Source organism: Osmia lignaria, chromosome 1 (assembly GCF_051020975.1).
Source record: "Osmia lignaria lignaria isolate PbOS001 chromosome 1, iyOsmLign1, whole genome shotgun sequence".
Lineage (NCBI taxonomy): Eukaryota > Metazoa > Arthropoda > Insecta > Hymenoptera > Megachilidae > Osmia > Osmia lignaria.
Genome location: NC_135032.1, coordinates 9,687,147 through 9,700,681, shown reverse-complemented (window position 1 = coordinate 9,700,681; position 13,535 = coordinate 9,687,147). Strand labels below are relative to the sequence as shown.

General features: G+C 37.4%; 3 protein-coding genes across 3 annotated transcripts; 2 read left to right on the top strand and 1 right to left on the bottom strand.

The window, feature by feature from the left end:
* Positions 1–175: 175 nt before the first annotated feature.
* On the top strand, positions 176–4,683 carry LOC117606354 (uncharacterized). The gene is made up of 4 exons (XM_034328721.2): positions 176–1,185; positions 1,267–1,364; positions 3,745–3,801; positions 4,222–4,683. The coding sequence occupies exons 1-4, from the start codon at positions 891–893 to the stop codon at positions 4,681–4,683; spliced, it is 912 nt and encodes a 303-aa protein (XP_034184612.2). The 5' UTR covers positions 176–890.
* Positions 4,684–8,918: 4,235 nt separating this feature from the next.
* LOC117606161 (histone H3) lies at positions 8,919–9,626 on the top strand. The gene has a single exon (XM_034328248.2). The coding sequence runs from the start codon at positions 8,938–8,940 to the stop codon at positions 9,346–9,348; it is 411 nt and encodes a 136-aa protein (XP_034184139.1). The 5' UTR covers positions 8,919–8,937; the 3' UTR covers positions 9,349–9,626.
* Positions 9,627–11,588: 1,962 nt separating this feature from the next.
* Positions 11,589–12,221, bottom strand: LOC117606163 (histone H4). The gene has a single exon (XM_034328252.2). It carries the CDS (start codon positions 12,155–12,157, stop codon positions 11,846–11,848), a length of 312 nt encoding a protein of 103 aa, XP_034184143.1. The 5' UTR covers positions 12,158–12,221; the 3' UTR covers positions 11,589–11,845.
* Between the last annotated feature and the right edge of the window lie 1,314 nt (positions 12,222–13,535).

Below are 13,535 nucleotides of genomic sequence, written 5' to 3'. Positions count from 1 at the left end.
CATTGATAATATATTAAAGATAGGTATCGTTGTATTCAGAAAAGTCTACAGAATCTTTTAGTATAAATAGTATTTCAATATCTTTTATAATTACGTCAGAAAATTTGTTCAAATCTGAAAAATGTTTTTTTTTTCAAAATCAGATTTCTCAAAAACTGTACGTGTAGGAGCAAAACAGTTTGCAGATTCGTAATCAGCGTACAAAACACTATAAGAATCACCTAGTGGGAATCGGACGTTCAAAAAAAGTTAAAATTTGTTGTACTGTGTTATTACTTCAAATTCTCGAAGTTTTTATTTATGAGAACGGGCGAGGCCGCGACAGGGATGTTAGTAAACTCATAAAACAGTTTGGATACGTAGGGTCGCGATTAGAACATTTCAGATCTATCGGAGTCCTGCATATTTCTTAACTAAATTTAGAAGTTGTTAAAAAGAATAAAAGTGTTTAAATGCTGCAGGAGCTAATATTAACAATTTGTTCTGAAATAATTTGCAAGAAGGTAAATGTACACAAACTTATTCTGTTTTCCGCAACGCGTAAATGGGACTTTCCGTCTCGTTAAGCATCGTACTCACTTCAGCATTTCGGCCCGAACGAATGCTTTCGGCGCACGAACGTCCGTTCGGGTGAAATTTCTTTGCCCTCTCGAGCATCGCATTCGTGTATACAAAATCGTGCTCTGGCTGTTCGCGCAAACCTTTCTACCTGGGGTGTCGTAAACCAGTCGAAGTAAGAATATCGTCAGGAACGGACGTACTACCAGAAACCCGTCCACACCGAGCGCTTGTTCGCACGAAAATACTTTGACTAACCGACAGCGGTCGGAAAGCGTTCGTTCGTGCTCGGGGCCTTCGCGAACACAGTAACGGGCCGTACTCACTTTGAAATGGACGAGCAACACGAGAGTAACCAGTTGTCGATACAACTCTTGAGGAAGGTCGACATGGAGTGGACAAACGAAATGGCACTTCGTCTCATTGACGAATATGAGAGGTACCCGATACTGTGGAATCTGAAAGACGAATTTCATTATTCGCGAAATAAGAAAATTGACGCGTGGGAAGCTATTGCTAAAGTTTTTGGAGTGCAAAGCAGTCAAGCGAAACAAAAAATGAATAGTTTGCTAGCGTCTTTTCGCCGGGAAAAAGCAAAGGGTGCAAGGAGTATTGGAAAGGGAAAAGGTATTTATATATTTCTATGTTCAATCAGGTGTAAATATTGTATATAATTATAATCAATACAAAGTAATTTTTTATTGACAGCTCGTAAAGATGTGTATATATCAAAGTGGTTCGCTTTCAAGCGAATGCTTTATTTATTAGACAAAGACGAACCGCGAGCAACATTAGACACAAAGAAGGTACGTAAAAAATAGTACAATTTATAAGATTTATGCATAATCGTCGTGTCATTCTAAACGCCCATTAGTAACAAAGTATGTACTCTTTAAACTCGTCGCGAATTTATTGAGCATTTAGTGGTGACTTCCGAGGAATGTTTGTTATTGAAATTAGTGAATTTGAATTTATTTCTTGTCTCCAATTACCTTCGACGAATACTCCATTTTATTCTGACAAGGGGAACTACCCAAGTGTTACACTCATTTATTAATGAAACTTCGCCAGCTTGTAGAGCTCGTCGAGCTGAACACACCTATACCCCGTTTTGTGGGCAGACGACTAATTGTTTAAAAGATATTGATAATTAAAGTTAGTTACTACTTACATTGAGAAGTATGACAGACTCACAGATACAACTCGTAATCTAGAGATCCACGGTTCAAATCCTTGATTCCCAACATTTTTTTTTTTTTAATGACAATTTGTCTCTTTTTGAATAATTATTGATAAAAATTATCATTAAAAAAAAAAAAATTTTTTTGTGAACCAAGGATTTGAACCGAGGACCTTTAAATTGCAAGTCACGGATCTGCTCCGTGGTTAAACACATTACAGTAAAAGCTGGATATATGCAACAAAAGTTTGGCTGGATATATGCAACATCGCTATCCCCTTCACTTGGGGGGATCCCCCTAAGCCGAACCGAGCCGCTCGGCGAGGAAACTGTGTAATATGATCCGACCGTAATATCGGTGTGACTAATACTAATTGAACGATAAAACTTTTTTATTTTTAACTTTTTCTTAATGAAACTTTTACTAACGCATTTGTGAGATTTTTATGATTAAAATGGTACCGAACACGATATAATTTGAATTATATTTATTTATTAAAATAATAATAAAACTGTACATATATATAAGGCAGGCCGTACACCAAAGATACATCAAATACGCAACATGCAACATGCAACACGTCGCATGTTGTGTACGAACGTAAAATAGGTATCGCGGCACGGTACAAACGATTTGTACGGACACAGAATCGATACCAAGACTGGATATATGCAACGTTTAAATGCCCAGAATCGACACCTCGGCTGGATATATGCAACATTAAATGCCCAGAATCGACACCTCGGCTGGATATATGCAACGTTTGAAACCCGAGCCGACACCGCAACCGGTTTTCATTTCCAATCCTCCTTTGCTTTTCGCCAACTTTTAACATCAATTTTAGCAAGTAATTATAATTGAAACTATATCGTGTTTGGTACCACTTTAATCACAAAAATCTCACCAATGCGCTAGTACAAGTTTCATTTAAAAAAAGTCAAAAATAAAAAAGTTTTTTGATTCAATTAGTATTAGTCACACCGATACGTTTCGGCTCTTTCCTTTGATCATCAGACCTCTCTCTTTCTGCCACTGTCTGTTCTTTTCTACGTTCACACTTGGCTTCTCGTCGCGTGTAACCCGAGATTCGAAACCTCGACTGGATATATGCAACGCCTGGGTCCCAATGTTTGTTGCATATATCCAGCTTTTACTGTACTCGTAATCTAAAAGGTCCTCGGTTCAAATCCTGGGTTACCGTCTTTTTTTTTTTATATAATGATAATTTTTATGTAATAGTTATTCAAAAAGAGAGAAATTATCATTTAAAAAAAAAAAATGTTGGAAACCAAGGATTTGAATCGTGGATCTCTAGATTGCGAGTTGTATCTGTAAGTTTGTCATACTTCAGAATGTAAGGAGTAACTAACTGTAATTGTTAATATCTTTTAAACAATTAGCCGTCTGCCCCCAAAAGGGGATATAGGCGTGTTCAGCCCGTCGAGCTCTACAAGCTGGCAAAGTTTCATTAATAAGTGAGTGTAACACTTGGGTAGTTCTCCTTGTGAGTCAAAAGTCCCTGCAGGAGAGTATAATGAACGCGAATTATTATTTCTCCTTAAAAAATTATGATACGCTTTTATCGGCTCCAATAACATTGGTTTTCTCAATACTCGAAATACTGCCGAAGAAATTCCAAACACATTTTCAACTACTCGTCGAGCTCTGCCGAGTCGATAGTTAAAAATCTTTTCGGCTGATTTCTTATTATAAGCACCAGAGAAAGGTTTCATTAAATTTTCGCTTAGAGCAAATGCCTCGTCACTAAGAAATACGTATGGTATTTCTTTGGTCCTATTTGGCAAGACCGATTTTTCTGGTAACCTCAAAATATTTGTACGTATTTTTTTCGATAATTCGCAATTTTTAAAACATCCGCCCTCCGAAATTCAACATTGACATCCTGCATCGACATATATGAAATTATAATCGGCATCAACTATGGTAATTAAGACAATACTGGATTGCGATTTATAATTGTAAAAATCGCTCTCACTGTTGGCAGGTCCCTGCAGTACCACGTGCTTTCCATCCATTGATCCTATGCAATTTGGGAAATTCCGTAAGTCTTCAAATTTTTGCGAAATTGCCAGCCAATCGTTTGAACATAGAAATATATACATACCTTTTCCCTTTCCAATACTCCTTGCACCCTTTGCTTTTTCCCGGCGAAAAGACGCTACCAAACTATTCATTTTTTGTTTCGCTTGACTGCTTTGCACAACAAAATCTTTAGCAATAGCTTCCCACGCGTCAATTTTCTTATTTCGCGAATAATAAAATTCGTCTTTCGGATTCCACAGTATCGGGTACTTCTCATATTCGTCAATGAGACGAAGTGCCATTTCGTTTGTCCACTCCATGTCGACCTTCCTCAAGAGAGCTTGTATCGACAACTGAAAAAATAAAAATAAAAATAAAAATATACATTTGTTCCAAACACATAAATGTTTAAAAGTAATGTAACAAATTAAATTTGTAGGAAAGCTGCAATGAGGAAAATAATGCAGAACAGCCCATACCTCACAAAAACCCGATCGAAAATACGGATACGAATGAAATTGCTACTCCAGGGCCTCCGAAACGTCATAAGCGAGCTTACGAAAAAAGGGATGAGGAGAGATTGGAGGAAGCATTCAAGATTTTAAAACAATCAATATCAAAGGAGCAACCGGACGAGTGCGAGACTTATACGAAACATATTGCCAATAAGCTCCGAAGTTATAGCATTCGCACACGTGCTCAAGTAGAGTATGCTATTAACAAAACTTTATTCGAGGCGGATATGGGGATGTATGATCTAGCTGCATCAAATCAGCATTATCATACTCACTCCGTTCAGCATTTCCAAAATCATGAAATGTCAAGGAATTTCCATAGGAAACCGGCTTCACCTACTCCGACTGCGATCATTAATATTTTAAATGCCGAAAAAGATTTGTAATTTATTAGTTATCATTAAAGATGTATTATTTAGTAAGTAAGTCTATGTATACATTAAATAAATTAATAAATAAGTATTTTTAAATATGTACATTTACCTTTATATGTTCTTTTAAAATTTCAACAAGCGCTTAATATACTTCCGGAACAATTTCTGATATTAATTGTTTGGATACTTTAAACAGATACTGAAGACTCGTATATGAATCTCCCGTTGCTAAAAAACGTAGCGTTATAGCTAAGCGTTCTTCCACCGCCACAGCTTTTCTGAATCTGGTGTCCTTTTTTATCCGACTTCGAAAAGAAAAAGGATACTCAATTCGATGTGTATTTTTTTTTTTTTTTTTTTTTTTTTTTTTTTTTTAATGTATGTTCACCGATTATGACGAGACGGATGGACCAATCGGAACGAAACCTTTTGCGACTGGTAGAGTATGTCTCCCGATTGGTCCCGTTAAAAAAATATTTTGCATTTTTTCATTCCTAACGACTATTTCTTCTAAATGTATGTTCGCCGATTACTCCGAGATGGATGGACATCGGATCGGACAATCGGATAAAAAATTTTGCATCTTGTAGAGTATATTTTCCGATTGGTCTCGCAAAAAAATGTTTGTATTTTTTCATTCCTAACGACTTATATCGCAAAAAACGTAATACTTCATTTATATCTTCTGGCGTTTATGCTGCAGGGAATGTACCGATTGCGATGAAACCTTTCACATTTAGTAGGAGGTATATCCGCGATAATATCACTTGCAAAAATTTATTGAATTTGTTAATAACTACTGTTATAGCAAAAACTCTACGCCTTCATGTTACTCTGCAAGGAATGTATCGTTCGCGATGAAACCTTTCATATTTGGTAGGAATTACAGGGTGTCAGGCGACTACCTCGACAGCCGTAGAGGGATGATTGTTAAGGGGATTCTAAACAACTTTTTCCTTTGCCAAATTGTTGGTTAAGGCTTGGTTTTCGAGTTAATAACAAAACCACCGACCAATACGAGCGCGTACAGAGTGCAGTCCCTGAGCCCGCGCGCTGTACGCGCTCGGATTGGTCGGTGTTTTTTGTTAATAACTAGAAAAACAAGCCTTAACCAACATTTTGGAAAAGGAAATAGTTGTTTAGAATCATCTTAGCAATCATCCCTCTTCGGCTGTAAAGGTAGTCGCGTGACACTCTGTATATCCGCGATGATCCCACTTGCAAAAATTTATGAAATTTGTTGTTTATTAACCATTTAAATTTGGTAAATATTTTTTCGGTTTATGGTTATTAGTTAAGCAACAGAAACCCAAAATCACCTTACACTATTCTACAAATACTACAGGTTCCACTAAAAAGTGTGAAATAAAATAATTTTTAACAAAAAAGAAATCCGACTTCGAAATGCAGTAAAAAGTGTCAAATAATTTCTATTTCATTTATACCAATATTGCATAGCTATTAATAATATCTACTTAATCGTTAAATAGTATACCAAATACATTTCAAAGTTGTCGGAGGCGGCGCAAAATTATAAACTTTTCTTCTACTAGGAAGATCCTAGTTCAGGGGTCGGCAACATATGACAAATGACCCATTTGATAATTTCAAGTAAACAACATTCAACGGGAATCAATATACCCATTGCGGATTAACTATACTGCAGTTCACGAGGGACCATACTTAACTCGCGCCACAGCCGACTCTAGTACTAGCCGTGCTGAAGTAAAAATGGCAACACCGCGGGAGTCAGGTCTGAATATATCAACACCTACCCTACTCTATCTGCCTCCCGGACTCACGGACTCTCAGCCAATCAACGTCGTCAGATTCCCGACTACTCTCTGGACTTCACATAACCTCTTTGGTTTCGTTCCAATAATTTCGCTTGTTTCAAGGTTTTTATTAACTTATATACACGTTCATCAATTCTTAAATGTTTCAATTTGATCCAAAGATGGTTTCATTTTGCTTCATACCTAAATTTTCTTGAAACCACTGTAAATATTTCAAATATCATGCGTCACAACACCAAACTACTTTGAGAGTACACAAAATATATATCACATTTATAACAATTTTATACTACCACATCACTTCTATTTGCCATAGTTGCAACGTTTATATATTGTTTATACATAATTAACACAAAATAGTGTATATTACTACAGCTTTTAATTAAAAAAGACGTTAATTACAATTCCGAGCACAGGACTTTGTTTTTGAAAATAGGACTCCCGATTATCACGTGAGCGGTGTTGCCACGTTGTTCAGCATGGCTAGTACTAGAGTCGGCTGTGCTCGCGCAGCTCAGTGGGTTTGGGGACATTTTTAATAACGTGTGTGATATAATTTTTTCTTTGAAAAATAATAGAAATTTCATTGTATCGTGTATCTTTACCATATCGTCATCGTACGTCATATATTTCTGTCCACCATTTAAATGATCGCAAAGTAAAAAAGCAAGCTGAAGAGAGGAATGACACACGTTATTAAAAATGTCCCCAGACCTAGTGAGCTGCCACAGCCGACTCTAGTACTAGCCGTGCTGAAGTAAAAATGGCAACATCGCGGGAGTCCGGTCTGAATATATCAACACCTACCCTACTCTATCTGCCTCCCGGACTCCCGGACTCTCAGCCAATCAACGTCGTCAGACTCCCGACTACTCTCTGGACTTCACATAACCTCTTTGGTTTCGTTCCAATAATTTCGCTTGTTTCAAGGTTTTTATTAACTTATATACACGTTCATCAATTCTTAAATGTTTCAATTTGATCCAAAGATGGTTTCATTTTGCTTCATACCTAAATTTTCTTGAAACCACTGTATATATTTCAAATATCATGCTTCACAACACCAAACTACTTTGAGAGTACATAAAATATATATCACATTTATAACAATTTTATACTACCACATCACTTCTATTTGCCATAGTTGCAACGTTTATGTATTGTTTATACATAATTAACACCAAATAGTGTATATTACTACAGCTTTTAATTAAAAAAGACGTTAATTACATTTCCGAGCACAGGACACTGTTTTTGAAAATAGGACTCCCGATTGTCACGTGAGCGGTGTTGCCACGTTGTTCAGCATGGCTAGTACTAGAGTCGGCTGTCGAGAATTGCAGTATACATGTACATCAGAAGTGCTACCAACTTCTGATACAATCGTTACAAATACGAATGTTTTCTGCCGTATCTATAACGTTTCGAATTTTTTTCTTACGACTTATTAATTACCAGGTTTGCCATACCGCAGTCAAATCGTTATTAGCAGCATCGTATATTCGGGTATTTTTAATTTTGCGCCGCCTCCGAAAACTTTAAAATGTATTTGGTATCCTATTTAACGATTAAGTAGATATTATTAATAGCTATGAAATATTGGTATAAATGAAATAGAAATTATTTGACACTTTTTAGTGCATTTCGAAGTCGGATTTGTTTTTTGTTAAAAATTATTTTATATCATCCCTATTTTCAATCTCATGATATGACTTAGGAATTTCGCAAACTATGGATTAAGCAGACAAAAGATAATCATCTGGCGTTTCACTTTCATCGTAAGAAACAGATGGACGATGTTTAATCCTCTCACTCCTCCTTAATTCGGGAGACATTTGCCTTTTTCCATTATTATTATTGTTATTAGATTCATTGTGTGTACTTGTTCCTATCACAGATTTATTAAGTTCAGGACTTAATTCAGCATTTTTATTAATTTCGACCACTTTTGATGAAGTTGTATCTAATTTATTACTATTAGATTTTTGAGAGCTTACTGATTTAGGTACATCAGTTTCAGATCGTACCATTTCAGGTCTTGAAATGAAAAAATGAAACATGTGATCTTTCTTCAAAGCTGAACTGCTATATACAGTGTGATTCTCTCGCTACGCAAGACAAAAGCCGTGCCGCACAATCGAACCCTGCTGTTTTTGCGGGTAAAGAGACCCAGGGGTCATATCGCCGGACCCAAAATTGCTCTGTGTGTGTTTATGGCTGAGACGAAGACAAGGAACGGAACAGCAGGGGTTCCATTGTGCGGCACGGCTTTTGTCTTGCGTAGCGAGAGAATCACCCTGTAGCAGTACCAGCTATCCTTCCTCCTCCAATCGCTACTATGCTCTCCCCATCACACGAACAATAGCCAATCAGAATGGAGAGGGAATTCCGCTCAATAAGCATATATAGAAAGCGAAATTTTCGTCGCGTCACTTTAGTTTCGGAGTTTGAACGAAGCATACTTAGCGACATGGCTCGTACTAAGCAAACCGCTCGTAAATCTACCGGTGGAAAGGCTCCACGGAAACAGCTGGCTACCAAAGCTGCTCGTAAAAGTGCGCCTGCAACTGGAGGAGTAAAGAAACCTCATCGCTACAGGCCTGGAACTGTAGCTCTCAGAGAAATTCGAAGATACCAAAAGAGTACGGAACTCTTAATCCGTAAATTACCTTTTCAACGTCTCGTTCGTGAAATAGCACAAGACTTCAAAACGGATCTTCGTTTCCAAAGTTCTGCTGTGATGGCTTTGCAAGAAGCCAGCGAAGCTTACCTTGTTGGACTTTTCGAGGACACCAACTTGTGCGCTATCCATGCCAAACGAGTTACAATTATGCCAAAGGACATTCAACTTGCTCGACGTATTCGTGGAGAAAGAGCTTAAGTTTAAAGTTCCGACTTTTATAACAATCGGCCCTTTTCAGGGCCCAATTTTTTTCAAATGAAGAATACTTTCGTGATCATTATATTAGATTTTCAGATACACACTATCTATGCCAATATCATTATAAAATGTAACTTTAATCTTTGAAAAATCGTATCAGATTAAGGGAAATATTTTCAATATAAAATATAAGAATTCCAAGTGTATACTGCTACACTCAGCACTTGGCATTTATTTCGAAGAAAACTACAAGTTTTAAGTGAAAAGTATTAAACAAATATTTCAACAGAAAATGATAAAAGTAATTAATTTCATATTTTCTAAAATGGTCGTTGTTGCAAGAAGGTCGAGATTTTTTAACACTAACGTAAGGTAAACCCTAAGTATTGACGAACTGAAAGGATGCTTCGAAATTCGGGATGTGGGATTTGGTACATAGAACGCCTGGAACGAATATGCGCAGATGCCACCATAGAATGGCTCCTAAGTAGCTAAAGGTTCCCGTTTTTTCGTACCCGTACAACTGTTCGTCTTTTGTTGAGAAAAATTCCGAACACACCGATAGCCATTGTAAAGGGTCGTGTTGTTCGAAAAGAATTCACAGAGCTTCAGCTGTCTGCAAGACGTTCTTTCCATTCTATCAATAAGCAGCATTTCGAGAGAACTTATACCGTATTGCAGGCTTGGTCAACGCTTCCCTTCCCCTTCCGCCGCTACTCCTTCAAGTAAGATGGGACGGTTCCGACTATCGTCTCTCCGAGGAGACAGTACCGCCGCTAGGAAATATGTTTGGGGCGCTTGGAGCGCTTAGCGTTAAAAATATTAAGAAAAGCATATTTCCTAGCGGCGGTACTGTCTTCTCGGAGAGACGGTAGTCGGAACTATGGATGTTCGATTCCGATTCGATTATTTAGAAAATCGATTCTTTCGGTAAAAAATCGATCTTTTGAATCGATTCTTTGGTATTCGATTTTCCCCAGAATCGATTCTTTCATGTAAGAATCGAAGATTGATTTTTTGCCCTCTAGGGAATTAATTCTCACTTTTTATATCGATTTTTAGAAGAATCGATTTTTCTGATCCATAAAAACACATTCACTCCTAAAAAAAGTATAAGAATAGTGATTAAAATACAAACAATGTGGAGTGCCTGCTTTTGATGTAAGAGCACGAAATATAAAAAAATAAAAGATCGATGCCGCACAAAAGAATCGTATGGGATAGTCTGTTTACAAAAATGAAAATAAAAAAAGAAACATAAGAAGTCAATTTTTTTCAAACCGATTCTTCGGTTTCGATTTTTTAAAGGAATCGATTCTCTCATTCCGATTCAGAAGCGATTCGAGAATCGATTCTTTCCGGTGAATTGAACATCCTTAGTCGGAACCGTCCCATCTTACTTGAAGGAGCAGCGTTGGAAGGGGAACCGGAACATGTGTTTCAAGAGTGGTTTTCCCCTACTTGACCAAGCCTGCCGTATTATGTACATACAGTATTAAAAAGTAAAAAAATTATCTTGAATTCGTACAATGTTACACAGTAATGCAGTGGTTCCCTCGCTGTGCGCCGCGAAATAATTCAAATTATATAAAAAATGAGTAAAATATGAAATACTATTCTCAATATAAATCATTAAAATAAAAACAATATAAAATGTTGCATAATTTTTGCAGTAAAAAAAGTTTGGGAACCACTGCACTAATGCATAACCATAAATCGTTATCTTATATTTTTCTTCGGTGTACTTACATATCAATTGCAATTTCATCATTATCTAGGTGCACGATAGTGCACCAGCCAAGTTCTCGCACTATGTACCTCCTTTTACACGAAACAACTTAGCCGTTTTTAAGAGGCTTATAGCTCGGCACTGGAGGCAGATGGAGAGATGTAATTTCGTATACTTGTTAAATGCTATGTTACCTAACACCTTTTATGGTCATTGATTTAAAAAGTAACGGCCAAGTTTGAATAATTTATCCCTCCATGTGACTCTTCAAAAATTAAATAGCGTTCTTTTAACCTAATTTTCACAAAAGCTTTTTTTAGTATTGCAAGAGGTATTTCTAAGCTAACGAACTTGGCCGTATTTATCGTTAGTTTGACCTCACAACTTTGTACGGCCATAAGAACTTGACTCCTGTTTACAGGGGTTGTTGGGATACATTTTGCAGCAGACGTTTAATATTACCGTTCATTTTTTCAGGTAAAGAAAATAAAACTGTCAAATTGTGAACTTCAATTTATTATTAGTTTCAAATCTACATATTTCGTTAGCAACGTTATGTATCAATTTAAATTTTCGATGCAGAATATTTTTCTTTTTATATGGACTCACTTAGTACATAAAAAGAAATATACCATAGTAGTGACACAAGGTATGAAAATGCCAAAATTGACTGTTGAAAAATAACATAAACGCAGTGATCATACGTAAGAAAAATTTGGTGGCCCTGAAAAGGGCCGTTTTTGTCGAACAGAAGAGTAGAATAACAATTTAACCGCCAAAACCGTAAAGGGTTCTTCCTTGGCGTTTCAAGGCATAGACAACGTCCATAGCCGTAACAGTTTTCCTCTTAGCGTGCTCAGTGTAAGTCACAGCGTCTCGGATAACGTTTTCCAAGAATACCTTCAAAACGCCTCGCGTTTCTTCATAGATCAAGCCAGAAATACGTTTGACTCCACCACGACGGGCCAGACGACGAATGGCCGGCTTCGTGATACCCTGAATGTTATCACGAAGAACTTTCCTATGACGCTTTGCTCCCCCTTTTCCCAATCCTTTTCCTCCCTTTCCACGACCAGTCATGTTGTACTTTTCTCGCAAACGATTGTAACCCGACGATCAAATGTTTGGAACTACGTTTCAAAACAAGAACATGGCTCTTTTATAGAGCGGAAACCCCACTTTCCCCTCCACTTTACTTCTACCCAATCAGAAGTTCGCTGCGCAAATCGCACAAGCTACGGGCGCTGTGGTAATCATGATCGATATTACCAAAAGCATTGCAGAGTATTGCAATTTAAATAGAACATTGGTTATAACTTATAATATACGAACTGTTTGACAGGTGTTCATTAGAACTTTTTTCTTCTATTTCACGAATACTTTGTTTCTATAAAAAAAATATTTAGCACCCTCTACATACCATAAGACTAAGATACGTTTAGACCAGTTAAGTTTATTCGGTCTAAGAAACTGAAATTGTTTGAAATGTGCGTACCTTACACAGAATGAGAAACACTAATTCCGAGTTTGCATCGTACCGTCATGAATGAGTCTCCAAATTCTTATGTTCTCTAAAGCGGTAACTGTCAAAAAAGAATAGACACGTAACTGGCCTGAATGCTTGGGGTTCTTGCCTTGCCTGTATTAGCAATGTGGCCCAGGTAGGGAAGAATACTTTCTTCTTAATACGCAAATTCTTAATAAACAAAGCACACAAATTACTTCTTCTTTCATTTCTTTTTTTTCTATCAATCCGGAGATTTTTGTAGTACATAAAAGCAAACTTGAGGATGTATCTTAAAAGCCAGAATCTCCTGACGAAAAAAAGATCACAACTTCGCTCCCCGTCTTTTTGATATGTGAGTATCAGGGGGGGGGGCTTGTATGCGTGCCTGACGCCGTCTTTCTCGTCCTCCATCCGAGACTTATTCTCCCCACCTTTCGCGATGTGCAAGTGAGAAGTGAGGAGTCATCCACAACGGGAATATCTTTCTTTCTGTATTAGTTTCAACGACTGAACTCTAAACTACAGAATAAACAGTAGACAATTGTAAAATTCGACATTTTAAATAACTTTTTTTCTCTAACCTATATATCGAACTCGCTTAGTTTCCGAGATATTCGCGAAAAACTATGAGTACTTATATATTGATCGTTCGTAATCGTGTGAATTTCATTGAATCTGTCGCGGCGTGTGAATCTAACACATATTCACGCCGGCAGCCGTTTGGCTGTAGCCCCCTGTTCACATGTCCCTCGCCTATTGCTGCAGGCGTGAATATGTGTTAGAGTCACACGCCTAGACAGATTCAATGAGACTCAATGTATTGTCCGCGCATCAGTAGAAAGCCCAACTCCCTTACCCCTCACGGCTTAAGGGAACGCTGAGGGAAAGTTCGAGGACGGAAACAAAATACGACAGCATGAGACACAGTGATATTCGATATCCCTGTCTTAC